Here is a 22,403-nt window from a genome sequence, read left to right as displayed (position 1 = left end):
ATCTCACAACCCTGTGATCACCACTTGAGCTGAAACCAAGAAGTGGTTGCTTTAATCAACTGTGCCACCCAGGCGCCCCTCCTTTGCTTGTTTTTTTACTCCTTTGATAGTGTCCTTTGATGCACAGAAGTTTCTGATTTCTTTTTTAACATTTATTTGAGAGAGAGAGAGAGCTAGCTCTTGATAGCACGCTGGCAAGCAGGGGAAGGGACAGTGGGAGAGGAGGGAAAGAGAATCCCAAGTAGACTTCCCATTGAGCATAGAGCAAACTGGGGGCTTGACCTCAGGACCCATGGGATCATGATCTGAGCTGAAACCAGGAGCTAGTCACTAGACTGAGCCATGCAAATGGCCCCACAAGTTTCTGATTTTTTTTTTTTTTTTTTTTTTATGATAGGCACACAGTGAGAGAGAGAGAGAGAGAGAGAGAGAGAGGCAGAGACACAGGCAGAGGGAGAAGCAGGCTCCATGCACCGGGAGCCCAACGTGGGATTCGATCCCGGGTCTCCAGGATCGCGCCCAGGGCCAAAGGCAGGCGCTAAACCGCTGCGCCACCCAGGGATCCCCAAGTTTCTGATTTTGATGAAGTCTATCTTATCCATTTTTTTTCTTGCTGTCTGTGCTTTTGGTGTCCTGTGTAAGAAATTAATGCCACATTGAGTGTCATGAAGCTTTTGGTCTATGTTTTCTGAAAAGAGTTTAATGGTTTTAGCTCTTACATTTAGACGTTTGATCTGTTCTGAGTTAATTTTTGTGTATGATGTATGGTCAGGGTATAACTTCATTCTTTTGTATATGAAGGTCTACTCTTCCAAGTATCATTTGTTGAAAAGACTGTCTTTTCCATATTGCTTGGTCTTGTCACCCTTGTGAAAATTCATTTGACATTATATGTGAGGATTTATTTCTGGGCTCTCATCTATTGTGTTTTTTTTTTTTTTCTTTATGCCAGAAACACAGTCTTGATTATTGTCATTCTGTGGTATGTTTTGAAATCAGGAAGTATGAGACCTTCAGTTTTGGTCTTCTTTTTAAATATAATTTTGGCTTTTAAGAGTTTCTTCCTTGAGATTTCATACAAATTTTGGATGGAATCTTCTATTTCTGCAGAAATGTAATTGGGCTATTGATAGCATTGTATTGAATCTGTACATTGTTATGAGGTTGACAGTATCCAAAACAGTAATAAGTTTTCCTATTCATGAACAATGGATGTCTTTCCATTTATTGATGGCATCTTTCATTTCTTTCATCAGTGTTTTGTAGTTTTCAGTGTATAGGTGTCCTACCTTGGTTGTTTATTTTTATGTTTTATTCTTTCTGATAGCATTGCAAATGGAAATTTCCCTTTATTTCCTTCTTGATTTGTTCATTGTTAGTGAATAAAAACACAACCAGCTTTTTGTCTTAATTTTTGTATCCTGCAGCATTGATATATTTATTAATTTTAATAAACAGTTGATTTTTTGTGTGTTATTCTCACCCTGTAACTTTTCCTTACTAGTACTTTGTTGCTGTTGATTCCCTATTTTCTGTATATAAAATATTTTGCTGTCTGTGAATGGATATAACTTAATTCTTTTTCTGTTGGGATGCTATTCATGTCTCTTTCTTGCCTAATTTTCTCTTATCTCTCGCTAGAACATGTTGTAGTACATTTTTAAAGCTTTGGTGAAAATGGACATTGTTATATTCTTCCTAATTTTAGGTGGAAAGCTTTTATTTTAATCTTTCACCATTTATTTTTTTTTTAATTTTTTATTTATTTATGATAGTCAGAGAGAGAGAGAGAGAGAGGCAGAGACACAGGCGGAGGGAGAAGCAGGCTCCATGCACCGGGAGCCTGATGTGGGATTCGATCCCGGGTCTCCAGGATTGCGCCCTGGGCCAAAAGCAGGCGCCAAACCGCTGCGCCACCCAGGGATCCCTCTTTCACCATTTAGTATGAAGCTACCTATGTGTATTTCATAAGTGCCTTTGTCATATTAAGAAAGTTCCCTTTTTAGTTTTTAAAATGTTTTTATTATGAAAGAGTATTTGGCTTTTTGTTTTCCCTTGAGATTTTGCCAGATGCTTTCTGTCGTAAGTTGAGATGATCATGTAGTTCATTTTTCTTTCTTTCTTTCTTTCTTTCTTTCTTTCTTTCTTTCTTTCTTTCTTTCTTTCTTTTCCTTCCTTCCTTCTTTCCTTCCTTCTTTCCTTTTCTTTTCTTTTTTCTTTCTTTTCTTTTCTTTTCTTTTCTTTTCTTTTCTTTTCTTTTCTTTTCTTTTCTTTTCTTTCTTTTTTCTTATTAATGTGTTAAATCAACCAGCGTTTCTATGTTGAACCACTGTTGGATTCCTATAATAAATCTCACTTGTCTATGGCATTTATTACATTCAGTATGCAGTTGGATACTGTTTGCTAGGTTTTTGTTTTTGTTTTTGTTTTTGCTGTTAGGATTTTTTACATCAGCATAATCTGTTCAGATTTTCTGTTTTTCTTGAGCCAGTTTTGTTGGCAATTTGTGTGTTTCTAGGAATTGTCCATTTCATAGTGAGTTATGTAATTTATTGTCATACAGCTGTCCATTCTAGTAATCTTTTTATTTCTGTAAGGTGGATAGCAATATTCCTACCTGCATTTGTAATTATAGTCACAACTTTTGTTTTTTGTACTTGGTGTATTTAAAGTCTATTTTATTGATTATTTCAAAGAACCAGTTTTTGACCTCAGTAATTTTTCTAGTGTCTATTTTCTATCTTCTGTAATTTTTATTTCTTCCTTTTCCAGACTTTAGATTTAGTTGGCTCTTCATGTTTTCATTCCGTGTATTGTAGAGTTAGCTTGTTGAATTTAGTTTTCTTTTTTTTAAAGTGCAGCTAATACTGCCCTCAGAGCACTGCTTTTGCATCTCATTTTTTTGTCATACAGTGTTTTTGTTTTCATATGTGTCAAAGTAGTCTTCTTTTATTCTTTCTTTGACCCATTAAGAATATGTTGTTTTATTTGCACATATTTGTGAATGTTCCAGTTTTTTCCTGTTTTTGATATCTAACTCCTTTTCATTATGTTCAGGGAAGACACATCCTGTGATTCTATCATTTAAAATTTACTGAGACCCTGTGTGAAAAATTAGCTATTCTGGAGAATGTTGTATTTGTATTTTAGAAGAATGTATATTCTGTTTTTGGGTATAGTGTTACATATATTTTAGGTCTAGTGGGTTTATGGTGCTGTTCCTTTCCTTTGTTTCCTCATTGCTCTTTTGTCTGACACTGTGTTTAGTTAAAAGTGGTTTATTGAAATCATTATTATAGTACTGTTTCTTTCTCAGTTCTGTCATTGTTTCACGTATTTTGAACTGTGCTGTTTGGTATATATATGTTTATGATTGTTTTATATTTCTGATGAATTGGTCATTTTTGCTCAAATATGTTCTTTTAACTCTTATAAAAGTTTGGACTAAAATTTTATTTTGTTTCACATTCACATAACTACTCCAACTTTCTTTTGGTGACTAATTGAATAGAATATCTTTTTGCATGTTCTTATTTTCAACTTCTTTGTGTATCTAAGTCTAAAATGAGTCTGTTGTAGACAGCATATAATTGGATCAATTTTTAAAAATCACTATTATGCCAATCTGTCTCTTAACTCTGGATGAATTTAATGTTAGCCTAAAAAGTAAAACTGCTGGTTATTTTACCAGCAAAAGGTAGGTTTATTTGGGAGTAACAGAGAATTGTAATTTGGGACGAGCAAGCTATAGCAAAAGTATAGGGAAGTTGGAAGAACAAAGAAAAGGTATGCCGTTTTACAGAGGAAAGGGAGAAGTTGGGAGGGTTATAAACAGAAAGTTCATTGGTGTAAACTCAGAATTCTAAGTATAGTGGCTTCACATTGGCTGAGTGTTGTCTCTGATTGGCTTGTCTATTGCAGGTAGAGTAAGTAACCTTCCTTTGTCCTGCTGGGATAGTAAAGCAGTATTTACATGTAATGTTCATCTATTTCTGTTGGATCTACAATTAATGTTGAGCACTGTGTGTGAATGTCTTTTGCTAGTTTCCCAACTCCATTCTAAATGATGTTTCTTTTTATTAATTTCACAAATATGTTTAAAATGATTGCTGATAAGGAAGGACTTTTGCTAGTGAAACAGTTGTGTTTCACTATTTGTATTCTTTATGTATTATTTCTTCTTGCTCACTGCCTCCATCACTACCCTTTTTTGTATTTGATCTTTTTCTAATGTACCATTTTCATTTTTACTTTCACTATATTTTAAAATTATTTTCTTAATATCCTGGTGATTATAATTAGTATTCTAAATTTATACACATTTAGTTTGAATTGATAATAGTTTAGATTTAATAACATAAAATTCTGATACTATAGCCATCCCTCTCCCTTATGTTACTGTTATAAATCATATCTTATTTTTTGTGTGTGATTCCAGTATTATTAACATACAGTGTTATATTAACTCCAGGTGTACAATATAGTAATTAAACAATTCTCTACATTTCTCAGTGCTCAGTGCTCATCGTGATAAAGTTACGCTTAATTTCCTTCACCTATTTTATCCACCCCCATCCACCTCTCTTCTGGTAACCATTAGTTTGTTCTGTATATGAACAAACCTCTTCTTTTATGAGTCTGCTTTTTTGGTTTGTCTCTTTCTTTCTTTATTTTCAGTCTCTTTTTTCCTTTATTTTTACATTTTTTGTTTCCATGTATGATTGAAATCACATGGTATTTGTCTTTCTCTGACTTATTTTGTATTCTCTAGATCTATCCTTGTTGCAAGTGGTAGGATTTCATTCTTTTTTATGGCTGAGTGATACTTGTATATACCACTTACCCTTTATCTATTTAACTACTGATAAACACTTCGGCTATTTCCATAATTTGGCTACTTTAAATAATGCTGTAGTAAACACAAAGGTCTCATATATTTTTGAGTTAATGTTTTCATATTCTTCGGGTAAATGCCGAGTAGTGGAATTATTGGATCATATGGTAGTTCTGTTTTTAATTTTTTGCAGAACCTCCATACTGTTTTCCACATCAGCCGCACCAGTTTGCATTCCACATCTTCACCAACACTTGTTTCTTGTGTTTTTGAATTAGTTGTTTTCACTGGTATGAGGTATTATCTCATTGTCATTTTGATTTGTGTTTCCCTGATAATAAGTGACGTTGGACATCTTTTCATGTGCCGTTTGGCCCTTCTGTATATCATCTTTGGAGAAATGTTTCTTCATGTCTTCTGTTTATTTTGTTTAGATGCTAACCCTTTAACAGATACGTCACTTGCAGATATCTTCTCCCATTCAGTAAGATGTCTTTTAATCCTTCAGTGTGCAGAAACTTTTCCTTTTAATATAGGTCTAATAGTTTATTTTTGCTTTCATTTACCTTTTCTTAGGGGACATCTAGAAAAATATTGCTTCAGCTAATGTCATAGAAATTATTTCCTGTCTGCTGTCCTAGGGTTTTTTTTTTTTTTCTTTTAAATTTCAGATCTCACATCTGGGTACCTAATCTATTTCAGTTTGTTTCTTTGTATGATGTAAGAATGTGGTCCAGTTTCATTCTTAAGTATGTAGCTGTCCAGTTTTCCCAAAACTGTAAATTATATCTTTATACATTGCATGTCTAGTAACATAGTTACATAATTATTGTGTGTGTGTGTGTGTGTGTGTGTGTGTGTGTGTGTGTGTGTGTAAGTCTTAGAGGAAATAAAAATGTAAATTACAGGCTAAAAATTCAGTAATATTGGCTTCTGTATTTTCCTCTGTAGTTAATTTTTACCAGTGTTCTTTTTTCTTTAGATGGCTTCATGTTATTGCCTGTTTCTTTTTATTTTTCTGCGAAGGACTCCCTTTAGCAATTCTTGTAGGTTAGGTGAGGTCTAGCAACAAAGTTTCCTGAACTTTTGTTTTTCTAGGAATTTCTTCATTTTTTTCCCACTTATGAGGGATAGTTTGCTAGATATAGAATTTTTGTTTGGCAGATTTTTTCCAACACTTTAGGTCTGTCATCCAACTGCCTTCTAGTTTACATGGTTTCTGATGAGAAATTGGCTGTTATTCTTACTGAAGATTAGTTGTATGTGATGAGTCATTTCTGTTTTACTTCTTTCAATGTTTTCTTATTGTCTTTACCTTTTATTATTTGATTGTAGTTTGTATCTGTGAATCCCTTTTGCGTTTGTCCTACTTAGAGTTGACATTCTTGATTTTGCAGATTTCTATATTTGGTGAAAATTGGTAAGTATTTCACCACTATCAGACAGTCTTTCAACTCCCCTTTATTTATGTTCTTCTGGAAGTCTACCTTTCTTCTTCTGAAAGTCTCAGCCCGATATCTGTGCTTATTCAGAGATGGTTTCTGTCAACCTCTTCTTTCCTTGTTAATGGGCCATAATTCCTTTTCTTTGTATGTGTTTGTTGTTGTTAAAAACTGGACCTTTTCAGTATTATAATATGATAATACTAGACACTAGATTATTTTTTTTCCCCAGGGTTTATTTCCTCTTGAGATCTGCAGCCATCTGCTTAGTGACTTTTTAAAAGTATTTTTTTAAATGACTGTACTCTGTGTCGTGTGTGGTAACTGAAATTTTGTGATTTCCATACTCAGCAGTTAACATATGATTTTTTAAGCCAGTAGGAGTCAAAAGGAAAAAAAAAACAACAATCTTTTGCTGTTTGCTGAGTTATTCCCTCAAAGGTTAGCCATGCTGCTTACTTCTTTGCCCTAGTCTTCACCTTGAGGCCCAGTGATTAGCTAGAGTTGCAAGCCTGTAGTACTCTCATATCTTGTGTTATATATGCTTCTGTCCCTGGTCTAGGTGATTAATGATTTAAAGCCTTTGAGCCCCATCATATCTTCCTTCTATCCTCTTTATTCTAAAGCTTTTCAGATTGTCTGCTGTTTTTCATACTCCCACTGTCTGTTGTGTCAGGCAGCTGCCTTGTCGTATGTTTTCAGCTCCTTTGGAAAGATGACATCTGAGAAGCTCTTCAAAAGACACAACTATAATTTTTGGGAATAAGATCCATGTTGCTTTCTTTGCTACCATTAAGCTGAATCAGGAATTTGGTCTGTCATCCTTACGGGCACTGTTGATCTTGGGGAGGGGAGTTGGTAGATAAATACACAAAAATGTTACAGTGCTTTCTTTCCATACTTTATTACGTACACTTTGTTATAGTCTTTTCTTTTTTTTGTTATAGTCTTTATTAGATTTCGGATGTTGTCTGTAAAATTTGATTTTGTCAGTTTTGCAAACCTAAGACTTGCTTTACTGAGAGGCTGGTTATTGGAGCTTCTATTCTTCCATTTTCCAGAACATCAATCCTTTCTTCCACTTTTGAAGATTATTATCACTAAGTGTATAAATCAGTATTTACTTTTTTTCTTTCAGCACTTGAAAGATGTTTTTCCATTGACTTTCAGTTTATATAGTTTTCAAAAAAAGTCTCATGAAGTTCTTATCTTTGTTTTTCTATATGTGAGGGAATCTTTTTCTTTAGCTCTCTCTTTTTTTTTTTTTTAATTTTTATTTATTTATGATAGTCACAGAGAGAGAGAGAGAGGCAGAGACACAGGCGGAGGGAGAAGCAGGCCCCATGCACCGGGAGCCTGATGTGGGATTTGATCCCGGGTCTCCAGGATCGCGCCCTGGGCCAAAGGCAGGCGCCAAACCACTGCGCCACCCAGGGATCCCTTTAGCTCTCTTTTTAATTGTCTCCTTAACTTCAGATTTTAGCAGTAAATATATTTCAGGATATTTATTCTAGTTGGGAATTCTCTGATTCCATTTGTGCTTTAATATCTTACATTATTTTTGAAAAGTTCTTCTCTATTAATCTCTTTTACTCTGTTTTTTTCTCTCTTGGGATTCCAAACATATATATTTATTTTATTCTATTTGATACTGTATCATAGCTCATCTTGGATGCTGTATTTTGTTCCACTTTCCCTCCTTTTTTTTTTCTTTGATAGGCTTTATTTTTTTAGGGAAGTTTTATGTTCACAACAGGTTTGAACACGTGGTAGAGAGAGTTCCCCTATACCCTAGTTCCTACATGCCTACAGCCTCCCTCACTTTCAAGTTTTCATACCAGAGTGGTACATCGGTTATAATCAGTGAACCTACATTGACATGTCATTATCATTTGAAGTTCATAGTTTACATTAGGGTACACTTTTCGCGTTGTATAGTCTATGGGTTTTAATAAAGGGGCAGACAGAGAGGAGAGAGAAACCCAAGCAGACTCCATGCTTAGCGCAGAACCCAATGCAGGGCTTGATCCCAAGATCCCAGGATCATGACCTGAGCCAGAACTGAGAGTTGGACGCTTAACTGCCTAAGCCATCCAGGTGCCCCTAGGCAACTTTAAATAAAGCTATAAACATCCTCGTGTACATTTTTGTGTAGACATAAGCTTTTAATTTATTTGGATAAATATCAAGGACTGTGTATGACTGTAGTACTGATTGATCATATCATAGTCTGTATATTCTGTATTCATTTTACTTTAAAATATTTTTTTCAAAGGATTTAAGTAGACATTTTCTCTAAGAAGACATAAATGACCAATGGGTAGATGAAACGGTGTTTAACATTACTAATTATCAGCAAAATGCAATCAGAACCACAATGAAATACTACCTCATAATTGTTAGAATGTCTGTTATCAGAAAGTTAGGGGTAAATGCTGGTGAGGTGGAGAAAACTGAACCTTTTACAGTATTGGTGGGAATATAAATTAAGAAAGCTTCTATAGGAAATGGTATGGAGGTTTCTCAAACAATTAAAACTACCATGTGATCCAGCAGTCTTACTTTGAGTCCATTTCCAAAGGAAGTGAAATTATCATCCTGAAAACATGTCTGTATGTTTATGACAACATTATATTTGCCAAGTTACAGAAAATTTAAATGGTTATTGATGAATGAATAAATAAAAGCTGGTGCATATTTTATATACAATGGAATAGTATTTTGTCTTACAGGAAATCTTGTCATTTGTGACAACATGGATGAACCTGGAGGACATTACGCTAAGTGAAATAAGTCAGAGAAAGAGAAATATCAAATGGCATCACTTACATAAGTCGAATTCATAGAAAGAGTGTAGAAAGTCTTTGCCAGGGCTGGGGGTGTTTGAAATAGTAAGAGACTGGTTAAGGGGTAAAGCTTTCAGTTTCAGATGAATATGGTCTGAAGATCTAATGTGTAATGTGGTAACATACAGTTGATAACACTGAATTATATAATGGAAATTCGCTGAGAGTAGAATTTAAGTGTTTTCACAGTCAGAAAAGAAGGTATATATGTGAGGTGATGGATATATTAATTAATTTGATGGGGAAAGCCCTTCACAATGTGTACATGTATCAAATCATCACATATGCATTAAATATTGTACGGTTTTATTTATCAATTATATCTTAGTAAAGCTGGAAATAAAATAATTGTCTTTTTCTTTTTTTAATTAACAGGATTGACTTTGAGGTTATTTAAAAAGTTTTGAATTGTACAGCCTTGATTCTTTTGCTCCATTGTGGAAAGACCTCTTCAGCAATGATTACTTCAGAGTTACCAGTGTTACAGTAAGTATTACAGTTTTCTTATGTTTTAAAAAAATACGACATTTATGTATGAAATGCTTTCTTTAATAAGACCTATCAAGTAGGTTCTCTGATATTTGACCAATATGCCTGAGATCAAACAGCTATTAGATTGTACAATTACCATATCTGTGCAAGACCCTTGCTATTGTATTAGCAGTATTTTTGTGGTATTGAATAAAGAAGATGTTACTGTCCTTATCAGGAGTCTCCACACAATGACCCACGGACCAAATCTGGAATGCTGCCTGTTTTTTTTTTTTTTTTCTTTGTTTTATAAATAAAGTGTTACCAATACAGAGCTACTCTCTTTCTTTTACAAATTCTTTGACTGCTTTTGTGCCAGAAGTTGTAATAGAGAGTGAATTGCCTGCAAAATGTAAATATTTTTTTGGACTGTTTATAGAAGTTTATTAACTCCTACATCATACTGTTTCTCTGACACATACTCTCCCACCTCCCCCACCTTCTTTTCCTTAGATTGATGATGTTGGGCCGTTCTGGTTGCATTGGCATTTCTGGTAGCATCTCTTTAGATTTGTTGGAGTTCTAGGACAGATCTAGAATTGGGTTTTATTTTGTATTCATTGGGAAATTCAGTGTAGTAGCAGATACTTTGCCTTTTGTAGATTTCATCAAGATGCAAATTAGGAATCTGCATACTGTGATCTTCCTTTTTTTTTTCTTTTTTTTTCATACTGTGATCTTCTATGAGCAAAATGGATTAAATATAATGAAAATGATTTAACAGTTTATGTAATTATTTATATTTTTATTGTCCCAGTTTTTTATATACCTCTTTCCTAAGAGATCATAGGCACCTTTTTAATTGGTTACCTGGCCTTGTTTTTTTCCTCCAGGTATCTAAGACAAAGAAAAGCTGTCTAAATTTCTTTACCTGTTTGAAAAAACTATCAGTACCTGGGACCCTTGGGTGGCTCAGCGCATGAGCATCTGTCTTTGGCTCAGGGCATGATCCTGGGGTCGGGATCAAGTCCCACATTGGGCTCCTTGCTGGGAGCCTGCTTCTCCCTCTGTCTGTCTCTGCCTCTCTCTCTCTCTCTCTCTCTCTCTCTCTCTCTCTCTTTCTCTGTGTCTATCATGAATAAATAAATAAAATCTTTAAAGAAAAAAAAAAAGAAAAAGTATCCATACCTATGTTTCTTTTTCCACCCAAATATAGGAGATAAAATTTAAGCCCTTTCTAATTAGTTAACTCATGTGTTTTAATACTCTCTAACTTGAAGAATTTTGGAGATCTCCACATAATATTTTTTTCTTCTTTTTTTTAAATCTTTGTCCTACCTGCAGTGCCTACTTACCTCAGCTCTTACCTGGCTAGCTCACTAATCCTGTAGGTCTTAGCTGATGTGCCATGCCTCCAGTAAAGCTCCTCTTTCCCCTCAGAGTTGGGGTCGGTTTCCTAATGTTCTTTGCTTTTCTTCTAGCACTACACTTAACAGAATAACCCTAGTTTCTGCCTAAACTGCACTTTTTAATCTTATACCATTGAGTATTAGGTAGGCCCATTAGAAAATATGTCTTTAATTAAATATGGGACAGAGGTTGTATTTAAGTAAATACTGTATTTAAAGAGATGTATCAGCACAGTAGTATTTAACATCATTTTCTTGTGAATGTAAACCTGTATTATGATTATGGATAGTGCGTAGTTGTGATCTGTTAGGGGGTAAATGAACTTTGCTTTCAATCTGTCAGTGGGAGATAGTACTCTTGGCCATGTTGAGATCTAGGGAACATTTATTGGGGGCATACAGTTCTTTGAGGATTTCGACAGATATTTTAGCAGCATATGTTATCTTGTTTAATCCAGCCAGCAATACTGTGTCTGCATTATAAGTGAAAGGAGATGTATTTCTTTGTGTCTGTAAATGTTAGTTTCCTTCATTTGTAAAGTGAAGACAATAAATTAGAAATCAGTCTTGGGGTGCCTGGGTGGCTCAGTTGATCTCAGCTCTTGATCTCAGGGTTGTTAATTCAAGCCTCATTTTGGGCTCGATGCTGGACGTGGAGCCTACTTAAAGAAAAAGAAAAGAAATTGATGTCTACAGTGCCCTTAAAAACAAAAATATTCTGACTCAGTTCTTAATGTTTAGTTCAGTAATGTTTTTTTTTTTTAATTTTTATTTATTTATTTATGATAGTCACACAGAGAGAGAGAGAGAGGCAGAGACATAGGCAGAGGGAGAAGCAGGCTCCATGCACCGGGAGCCCGATGTGGGATTCGATCCCGGGTCTCCAGGATCGCGCCCCGGGCCAAAGGCAGGCGCCAAACCGCTGCGCCACCCAGGGATCCCTCAGTAATGGTTTTTATAAGTAGATCAAGAAAGGTAATTCCTGTGAGTGACCTTGTTATTTCTTGGCTTACTTAGATATTATTATCACTGATGAATTTGTCACCTTAGTGATGTTTTTACTATTAGGCATTGTGAAATATTATCAGTTACCACATATTTTTATATTTTCCTACATAGTATAGTACCTGAAAGTATGTTAGTTTCTGGGGAGAAAGAGCATGTAGTAGAGATTCAGTCTGTGGTGTTATGAAGCTTATATATATAGGTATAAATGACATAATCATAAATGTATAGATCTGCTATTGTGGGTGCTAGGAAGGTAAATTAGAGAATTTTTTGAAAAATTTCCATATGCCTTGATTTAGCTACTTTCCTATGGAAAAGACAGTTGAGCTTAACTGAAGCAGATGAAAGGTTTGAGAAGAAGGGATCAGGGTATTAATTTTAGACTGAAGATATGGCATGTATAGAGATCCTGAGTTAGGAGAAACCATGGTATGTTTGAGAGACTGAAACAAAGCTCTTCTTTTCTTTCTTTTCTTTCTTCAGGGTTGGGGATGGAGAATGATGTGAGATTAAGGCTTGTGAGTAGAGTGGGGCTGTATCATACAGGAACCTTCTTAAATGATACTAGGAATTTTGAGTTTTTCTTTTTAGGGACAGTAGGAAGTCACTTTAGGATTTTAAGCATGAAAGAGATGCATGGAGAGATTTAGAAAATCACTAGTATAGTGATTTTTTGGCAATATATTTTTGGTAGTATAGTGATTATTTGGCAATAGTTGAAGCAAGGAGACCTATTAGGAGGAGGATATGTAGTATGCAAGCCAGTTATTTTGACAACTTGAACCGAAGTAATTACTGTGCAAATGGAGGGATGTAGACAGAATTTAGAGAGTTTTAGGGAATAAAATTTATTTTTTTATCTGATTCTTCAATTCTTTTAATTACTCTTTAGTAGTCTTATAAATGTGAACATTAGCCAGTAACAGGACCTTGTAGGTTTTTTGTGGCAGTAGGTCAAAGTTTGAATTTTTTTTTAAAAGGTTTTATTTATTTACTCATGAGAAACACACAGAGGCAGAGACATAGGCAGAGGGAGAAGCAGGTTCTCAGCGGGGACCCCAATGCGGAACACAATCCCAGGACTCTGGGAGCATGACCTGAGCCAAAGGCAGACACTCAATTACTGAGCTACCCAGGCGCCCTGAAAATTTGAAATTTTGATCAAATATTCTGTGTCTGTTCTAGAGAGAAATTTGTTACTGTGTAATCAGAGTTACTGTACAAGGACAATTGTTTTAGCTCTGTTAATAGTGTAAATCTAGAGACAGATGGGGCATTTGCGTGGCTCAATCAGTTAAGTGTCTGCCTTCAGCTCAGAGCATGATTTCAGGGTGCCAGCACTGGGCCCCCTGTACAGCTGGGAGTCTGCTTCCCCTTTTGTGCTCTCTCTCCCTCTCTTGCTCGCTCTTAAATAAATAAATAAAATCTTTAAAGTAAAATAAAGTTAGAGATAGTCTAAGTGCTCACTGATAGGGAAGTAATTAAATCAATTTCCTATGTTTCATGGAGTACTATTCAGGAATTCTGTGTATTGGTATGGAAGATTCTTATTAATTAAAAAATTTAAAACAAATATAGTTAGAAGAAGAAAGTAAAACAATAAAACAAATACAATATTTTGATATGTATTTATATATGCAAAAACATAAATAGGGCAGGGTAGTGCTCAGACTGTTAAAAATGTTATGCTGCAGGTTGGGATTCAGAGTTAGTTTGTGGTAATGTGAAACTCTTCCTTGTATTCTTATGTACTTGCTATTGCTTGAAATTAAATTATATATGTGTTACATATTCTAATAAACATGCATACTAATTGGAATGTATTAGTAATTGTTGGTAATAGCCATCACCATTTAAATTGGCTGCAGTTGGCAGAATTAGAAAATAAATTATATCTTTTTCATATCAGTAAACTGTAGTGCTCGAGGATAAATTGTTTCACTAACACATTACATATTATATGCTAGAACAAACCTGTTCTTATAGTTGCTTTGTGATTTAAAGTATCAAAAGCACTAGTAGATTTTGTCCACAAATGAGCAAAAGGAAAACATAATATTTGCGGTCTAGTATTCTGTTATGGAGATAGAGAATTCAAGTTTACCTTGAGATCTAACTGGACTGTGCCATCTCCTAGGTATGTGACTATGAACAAGATTATCACATTTTCAGATCTTTCATTTGTTTATCTGTATTGATATAATAATGTTTTCTTAAAGTTTTTTGTGCATATTCTAGATATGCACTATAGATATAAGTAGCACACGGTATATCTTAACATAATCTATTTGGTCTATATTGAGGAAGAAAGTATGACTTGTTCTTTAGCAGAGATGAATAAGATGAACTAGATCAGAAATTGATGACTGTTAGTGGCTCAGATTCCTGCTTTTATGAATATTATTGGACTGCAGCCATGTCTACTCACTTACATAGTAGGTATGGCTTTATTCAGGCTATGATGCTAGAGTTGAGTGGTAGAGAGATTTTCAGATCCCCAACCCTAATATATTTACGGTGTAGCCCTGGACTAGATCAATATTATTTATAATTTTATTTTATCTTTATAATAAGTTTTGTAAAAACTTTCATTTCAGTATAATGAATATATATTGTTATGATAGTTTCAGGGTTAAGTGTAGTGATTTCAATGCTTTTGTGAATCCTTGACTAAATTTTAAAAACCTACTTATTTTTACTGCTTATTTTTCTTACTCTTGCTCTATGGTATTTCTTTTCCATTCAGAGGGTCCCCTTTAATATTTTTTGTAAGACTGGTTTAGTAGTCATGAACTTCTTTAACTTTTGTGTGTCTCGGAAACTCTTTCTTTCTCCTTTTATTCTGAACAATAGCCTTGCTGGATTGAGTATTCTTGCTTGTAGGTTTCTTTCTTTCAGCACTTTGAATATATTATGCCACTCTCTATTGGCCTGCAGAGTTTCTGCTGAAAAATCAGCTGATTGCCTTCTGGAGTTATCCTTGTATGTGTTTTCTTTTCTCTTGCAACTTTTAAAAATTCATCACTACTTTTACCATTTTAATTACTAGGTGTCTTGGCATGTACCTCATTGGCTTGATTTTGTTGGGGGCTCTCTGTGTTTTCTGGTTGTAGATTTCTGTTTCCTTCCCCATATTCAGGAAGTTTTCACCTATTATTTTTTCAAATTTCATGCCCCCTTTTCTCTCCATTTTTTTTTTCTGGGATCCCTATAATGCAAATGTTACTATACTTGTGTCACTGAATTCCTTAAGTCTGTTTTCATTTATTATTTTTTTCTCTCGTTCAGCTTTATTGGTTTTCATTAGTCTGTCCTCCAAGTTGCTGATACATTCTTCTGCTTCCTCTAGTCTACAGTTTATGCCCTCTAGGGTATTTTAATTTAAATTATTGAGTTCTTCATCTCTGTTTTGTTCTTTTTTATATTTTTTAATCTCTTTGTTAAAACTTTCTCTGAGGTCCCCTACTCTTTTCTCAAGTCCAGTGAGTATCTTTATGACTATTACTTTAAAACCTCTCTCAGGTATATTACCTCCATTTCATTTAGTTCTCTAGCTGTGATTTTGCCCTGTTCTTTTATTTGGACATATTCCTCTGTCTCATTTTTTCTCTCTGTGTCTGTTTCTCTGTTTCAGGAAAGTCAGCTACATCTCCTCCCATTGGAAGTAATGGCCTTATGAGTAAGAGGTCCTGTAGTTCCCTACAGTGCAGTGTCCCCTGTTCACTTGAACCTTTCATTTCAGGGGTGTCTTCTGTGAGTGTCTTATGTATCTTGCTTTTGTGGTTGAGCCTCAGTTGCTTTTATTTTAGTCCTCTGTAATGGCTCTTTTTGTCTATTCTGAGCACTGTTTGGTTCCTTTGTTATTAGTGGGCCTGTCTGGGTGTCCTTGGGACTGAGTTAGATCAGACCAGGCATTTGCCAGAGCTATAGTAGCACCATCCTGCAGGGCACTCTCCCTATGCCCACCCATTTCATTGGTGGGGAGTATCTTGCCCATTGCCAGGCATGCAGTCAAACTGGCGTGTGTGGTTTTCTTCCCTGTGCCCCAGGCAGGAGTGACTTTGGGGTGTACTAGTCTATGTTGGAAGTGCTTGCACACTGCCATGCTTGTGGTATAGCTTTGGATAGTCTCCTGTGGAGGTCGGGTTAGACGGGTAGGTCCACAGGAGAGCATGGAGGCAAGGACATTGGGTTTTAGCAAGCTAGATAATGTGTTTGTACCACATCTGTAGGTGTCCATGTATCTAGGATGAGATACATGGCAGCTGGTACCTGCCAGCTATTTTGTTCTAGGAGAAGTTTCCCAAAGATCCCTACCTCTCCAGCATATGCTCTGAGATTAGTAAACAAATTTCCTTCCCTTAACCCAAGTCGTCTTTCAGACTGCTGCTTCTGTTATGTATTTCCCGAGCTGTTTGTTAATGCTGTTTTATGCTTTTTTCTTTTTAAGGTAGGGATTCTGTTTCCTCTTGTCCTCTAGCTCTCCCAGAGGCAGCCTGTTTATTTTTAAAGTTCCTAGTGTTAAGCTCCAGAGATTGTAAGGACTTGTAAAATTAAGCCACTCTGGTTTTTAAAGCCAAATGTTATGGTGATTAGTCTTCCTAGTGCAGGTCCTCCATCCATGGGGTGCCTGGGGTGCCTGGTGTGGTCTTACTTCTACTCTCTTGTTATCTGTGGCTTCTTGCCCTCCCGTGGACAGTCCTGTGGGTCTGTTAAGCTCCCAACAAATCTCTGCCCTTCTACCCTCTTTGTGGCCTCTTCTCTACATTTACTTGTAGGGAGTCTGTTGTGACAGTCTTTTGATCATTTTCTGGGTTATATATGGTGTTGTGGGTGTTATCTCAGTGTATCCATGGGTTGGTGTGAGCCTAGGATCCTTCTACTCTACCATCTTCCTCAGAAATCTCAATCTTTTTTCAGTTTACAGTTTTAAACACCAGATCACCTTTGATGATTTGCAAGTAAGGAAGTATTGTTTTTTTATTTTTTTAAGATTTTTATTTTTAAGATTTTATTTTTTAAAAGATTTTATTTATTTATTAATGAAAGACACACAGAGAGTTAGAGGCAGAGACACAGGCTCCCCACAAGGAGCCCAATGTGGGAGTCTATCCTTGGTCTCCAGAATCACACCCTGGGCTGAAGGCGCCGCTAAACCGCTGAGCCACCCAGGCTGCCCAGTAAGGAAGTATTGTGATGTTAAGAATTTTACTGGCAATATGTCATGGTAGAATGCCTTGCATGAGGGAAATAGAAATAGATTAGTTGAGATTAATTCAGGAAGTGATGGCTATGGTAATAATCATGGAAAGAATTGTAGAATTATTATATTGAGGACAACTTGGGAGCACTTGTTAGCTAATGGCACAGAGGAAGATTGATACGTTTCTAGGTACATGAGTAAGACAGGGTAATGGTGGCCATGATAAATATGCATAACAAAGTACAGTTGTGCATTAACTAAATAAATCAGTTAATTGTATTGCCATGAGCAGACAGCTAGAAATAAATTAGTGTTGGAGTTAACTTCATTTGTGATATTTGGAGAATTTGATGTGGCATGCAAAGAAGAGTGCTACACATGATTTAAAAATGAATTTATTCAATTATAGATGATCAGATCTATTTTCAAAAATCTTTTGATTAAAATTTAACTTAATAAATATATAATATAATTAGTTTCAGGGGTAGCATTTAGTGATTCATCAGTTGTATATAACACCCACTGCTCATTCCATCAAGTGCCCTCCTTAATGCCCATCACTCAGTTACCCCATCCTCCTACCCATTTCCCTTCCAGCAACCCTGTTTGTTTCCTAGAATCAAGAGTCTTTTATGGTTTGTCTCTCATTCTGTTTTTATATCTTATTTTATTTTTCCTTCCCTTCTCTGTTTTGTTTCTTAAATTCCACATATGAGTGAAATCATGGTATTTGCCTTTCTCAGACTGACTTGTTTTGCTTAGCATTAATACCCTCTGGTTCTCTCCACCTTTTTGCAAATGGCATGATTTCATTCTTTTTGATAATTAAGTAATATTCTATAGTGTGTGTGTGTATGTGTGTGTGTGTGTGCGTGTACACACGCACACCACATCTTCTTTATCCATTCATCTGTTGGTGGACATCTAGGCTCTTTCCATATTTTGACTATTGTGAACGTTGTAGCTATAAACATTGGGTTGCATGTGCCCCAGCAAGGATACTATTTTAGTATCCTTTTGGTAAATACCTAGTAGTGCAATTGCTGGGTTGTAGGGTAGTTATATTTTTAAGTTTTTGAGGAACCTCAATACTGTTTTCCAAAGTGGCTGCACCAGTTTGTATTCCCACCAACAGTGTAAGAGGGTTTCCCTTTCTCCGCATCCTCACCAACGTTTGTTGTTTCCTGAGTTGTTAATTATAGCCATTCTGACTGGTGTGAGGTGGCATCTCATTAGTTTTGATTTGTATTTTCCTGATGCTGAGTAATGTTGAGTGTTTGTTCATGTGTCTATTAGCCCTTTGTCTGTCTATGGAGAAATGGGTGAAAAGGTCTATTGATAATGTTGAAGTTATAGAAGCTATGCATCAAGTGGATTAGATCTTCCAGAGAGTATGGTATAAAGGGAGGAGTGGCAGACATTAAAGAATTGAGCTTTAGGCAATTGACACAAAGAGGAAATGGAACTGAGAGCTTTCAGTGAAGCAGATGGAGAAATAGTAAGTTGTGTGTCATATTCCCCTTTGCTGTGTTCTCTTTTTTGTATTTGCAATTTTAATGCAGATTCTTTATACTGTTAGTAACAAGATTTAGAGGAGTTGTTCATACTATTTATATCTTTTCAGTGATGTGGTGGAGCCAACCTGTACTGTCCTGGGGAGCTGAATATTAAATTTCCAGGAATTTTGTGACCCAGTTAAATTAACCTTGTCATTATAAAAAGTTAAGTTTTATATACTTAAAATTAAATAAATCATATTAAAAATAAAAGTAATAAATTCTCAAAACTCACCACTTTCTCATTAGTTTACATGTTACTGTTTTCTATGCTCTTGAATATTTTATTTACATCTATTATATCTATATGGTAAAAATACTTTTTAGTGGTGTACTACTGTTTATTACTTCTCAACTCTGTTGATAGCCCTTTGGTAGTTTGAAATTATGGTAGGAGTATTTACATTATGAAAATCAGCAAACACTACAGGTTAGGGCTTAATTTATTATTTTTTCATTTGTCTATAGACTTAAAGTGATGAAATTATTGTTAATATTGTAGATTAAAGGTATATCACATTTATAGCCATTACAGTATAATAACACACATAGTTAAGAATTATATTTCCAGTATTTTGAGAACTGTTACTGATTAAGTAAAGAAATTGCCCACAGCATTGACTAATGAGTGAAGCTCTCAAAAAAGTCTGTCATTCCATGTATCCTGTTCATTAAGTGAACATGAATATCAATGATTTTTCATGTCAGAACTGTGTGTGTTCATTGGTTTCAACCAAACATTAAGTATGGATACAAGAGTGACAAATTATAATTTTATATTAATCGATTAGTTATATGGAATTTACAATAAGAATACTGTACATTTTTAAATTGTCAGTACATTGTTATATATCTTTTATATCAGTAACATTTCTCATCATTTATGTGCATATTTTTTTGAAGAGCCGGTTGTTAAACTTTTACTAGTACTCTATTGACTTTCATTTTATAAAATGAATAATATTCTTCCTAAGACTTCATTTTTTTGTATTGATAAATTCATCTTTTACAACTGAATTTTCATTTATATTTTGTGTAGCAGCTGCCATTTCCACAATCATTTCTTTCTCTTTGTTTCTCTGTCAATTTGAGGGTTCTTGTCACTCAGTGTTATGTGATACAGGCAGGAAGGATAACATTTTCAGTTTCCAGGATTTTTTTCTGGAAGTGGAAGAAAAAACACTTTTTAACAGCCATGTTCCAGGAGGTAAGGAAAATAGTAGAACAAAACTGCATTGTTTGTATGAATTAATTTGTTCGCTAAAATAATATATCACATTTTCTAGGGATTCAACTAATGAAACTACTGCCCATTCTGATGCTGGCAGTGAACTTGAAGAGACAGAGATCAAAGGAAAAAGAAAAAGGGGTCGTCCTGGTCGGCCTCCAGTATGTATTATACTTGTCTTTGTTCTTGTAATGTTTACTGAGTAAAGGGGCTTCATATAAGCTGCTTGTTAATTCTAGTTCTGTTAATACTTTTAAAAAATTTTGGTGGCATATTAGAGATTCTTGAAAACTTTGCTTTATGAATTGGATTGACAGTGATCAGAAAAAGGAGCTTGATTTTCGTCTTTTTTGCTCTCCATGCTGCACTTGTAAATAAATTGTGATCCATGTAAAGACATGGAGAAAATGATTAATATGAAATGAGATGTAGTTAATTATGACTTCCCTGATTTTTAGAGGGAATTGTTGCTTTCTTGTGAGCTCCTAAGCATGCATTTTGGTAGTATTAGTTTGGGATTTGGGCCTAGTGTCAGAATATATTCTCATTGATACATGATGGAGAAGTTAAGAAGAATTCTGGATATTCTTTTTTTTTTTTGTTTTTTTTTGTTTTTTTTTTTTAATTCTGGATATTCTTATTCTAGAGGGGTATCTTTATATATTTTTGTGTACACCAGTCATTATTCAGTTTAAGGTAGCATAAGCTCTCAGAGACGGTATCACTCACTATGTCAAGGGTTAAGGTTTATATTATTCTACACTCATTTTTATGATATGATTTGGTATTAGCCATTTTTTTCTATTTTGTGAATATTCTTCTGGAAAATTTCAGTCTCCTTTTGTGAGAGGCACGATATTATAATGAACTCTCTGTATAATCATTACCCAGCTATAACAGCTATCAAGTCATTGCTAATCTTGTTTCATTTCTCCATCCCTTATTTCCTTCCCATTTTATTTTCAAGGTCATCATCATTCCACCTGTAAAAATTTCAGAATGCATTTCTAAAAGACACATGCTTGCCTTTTCTTTTTAAAACTTTTATTATTGAAGTATAGTTGACGTAAAATGTTTTGTTAGTTTCAGGTTCACAACATTGTGATTTGACTATTCAGTATATGATGCAGTGCTCACCGTGATAAGTATAATTACTACCTGTCACCATACAGTGTTAGTACAATACTTTTTTTAAAAAAGATTTTATTTATTCATGAGAGACATAGAGAGGCAGAGATAGGCAGAGGGAGAAGCAGGCTCCCTGCAGGGACCTCGATGCGGAACTCGAGCTCTGTACTCTCGGATCACACCCTGAGCCAAAGGCAGATGCTCAACCGCTGAGCCACCCAAGTGTCCCATATTAGTATAATATTATTGACTGTATTCCCTATGCTGTATTTTAAAATACTTGTTACTAATTTAGTTTCTAAGTGGAAATTTGTACCCCTTAATCCCTTGTACTTATTTTGCTCCTCCAACCCCTCCCCACCCCTTCCCCTGCCCCTCTGGCAACCACTACTTTGTTCCCTGTATTTATGAATCTGTTTCTTTCTTTTTTGTTTTTGTTTTTTTTTTAGGTTTCACATATAAGTGAAATCATATGGTATTTGTTTTCCTCCATCTAACATATTTTGCTTAGCATAATACCCTATAGGTCAATCATGTTGTATGAATGTCCATCCATTTGCCATACCGATAGAAAGATTTCAGTTTTCTTTATGGCTGAATAATATTCGTGTGTGTGTGTGTGTGTGTGTATCTCATCTTTTTTAATCGATTCATCTATCAATGGACAATTTAGATTTTTTCTGTATCTTAGCTATTTTAAATAATGCTCCAATGAACATAGGGGTACATATATCTTTTTGAATTAATCTTTTTGTTTGCTTTGGGTAAATACCCAGTAGTGGAGGAAATACTAGGTCATATGGCATTTCTATTTTTAATTTTTTTAGGAATCTCCGTAATGGTTTTCATAGTAGCTATGCCAATTACATTCCCACTAATGGTACATGAAAGTTCCCTTTCTCCACATCCTTGCTAGCACTTGTTGTTTCTTGTTTTTTTTTTTGATACTAGACATTCTAACTGTTGTGATACGTTATTGTGGTTTTGATTTGCATTTCCTTGATGATTATTAATGTTCAGCATCTTTTCATTGGTCTGTTGGTCATCTGTATGTTTTCTTAGGAAAAATGTCTATTTAGTTCCTCTGCCCAAGGTTTGATTTATTTTTATTTAACAATACATATCATTATCATATCTCAAAATAAAAACATTGTATATACATAATCAAATTAACTACTTTAAAGTTTATAATTATTTCATAAATGTTACTATTTTTAAAGTATAGTTTGTTGATTTGAATTATGATGCAAATAAAATCTACTTGTTGGAATTGATTGT

At 34.9% G+C, this 22,403-nt stretch overlaps 1 protein-coding gene across 1 annotated transcript in view; it reads left to right on the top strand.

Moving 5' to 3' along the window:
* STAG1 (stromal antigen 1) overlaps positions 1–22,403 on the top strand; it is a 401,833-nt gene that overhangs the window by 112,007 nt on the left and 267,423 nt on the right. The window contains exons 2-3 of the mRNA XM_041733757.1: positions 9,498–9,608; positions 20,056–20,158. Coding sequence (XP_041589691.1) covers positions 9,580–9,608; positions 20,056–20,158 — 132 coding nt within the window. The 5' untranslated portion in view covers positions 9,498–9,579. The remainder of the gene's footprint in view (positions 1–9,497; positions 9,609–20,055; positions 20,159–22,403) is intronic.

This window comes from Vulpes lagopus, chromosome 19, assembly GCF_018345385.1.
Source record: "Vulpes lagopus strain Blue_001 chromosome 19, ASM1834538v1, whole genome shotgun sequence".
Classification (NCBI taxonomy): domain Eukaryota; kingdom Metazoa; phylum Chordata; class Mammalia; order Carnivora; family Canidae; genus Vulpes; species Vulpes lagopus.
The sequence above is the reverse complement of the archived record's forward strand: the minus strand, read 5'-3'. Positions and strand labels throughout refer to the sequence as shown.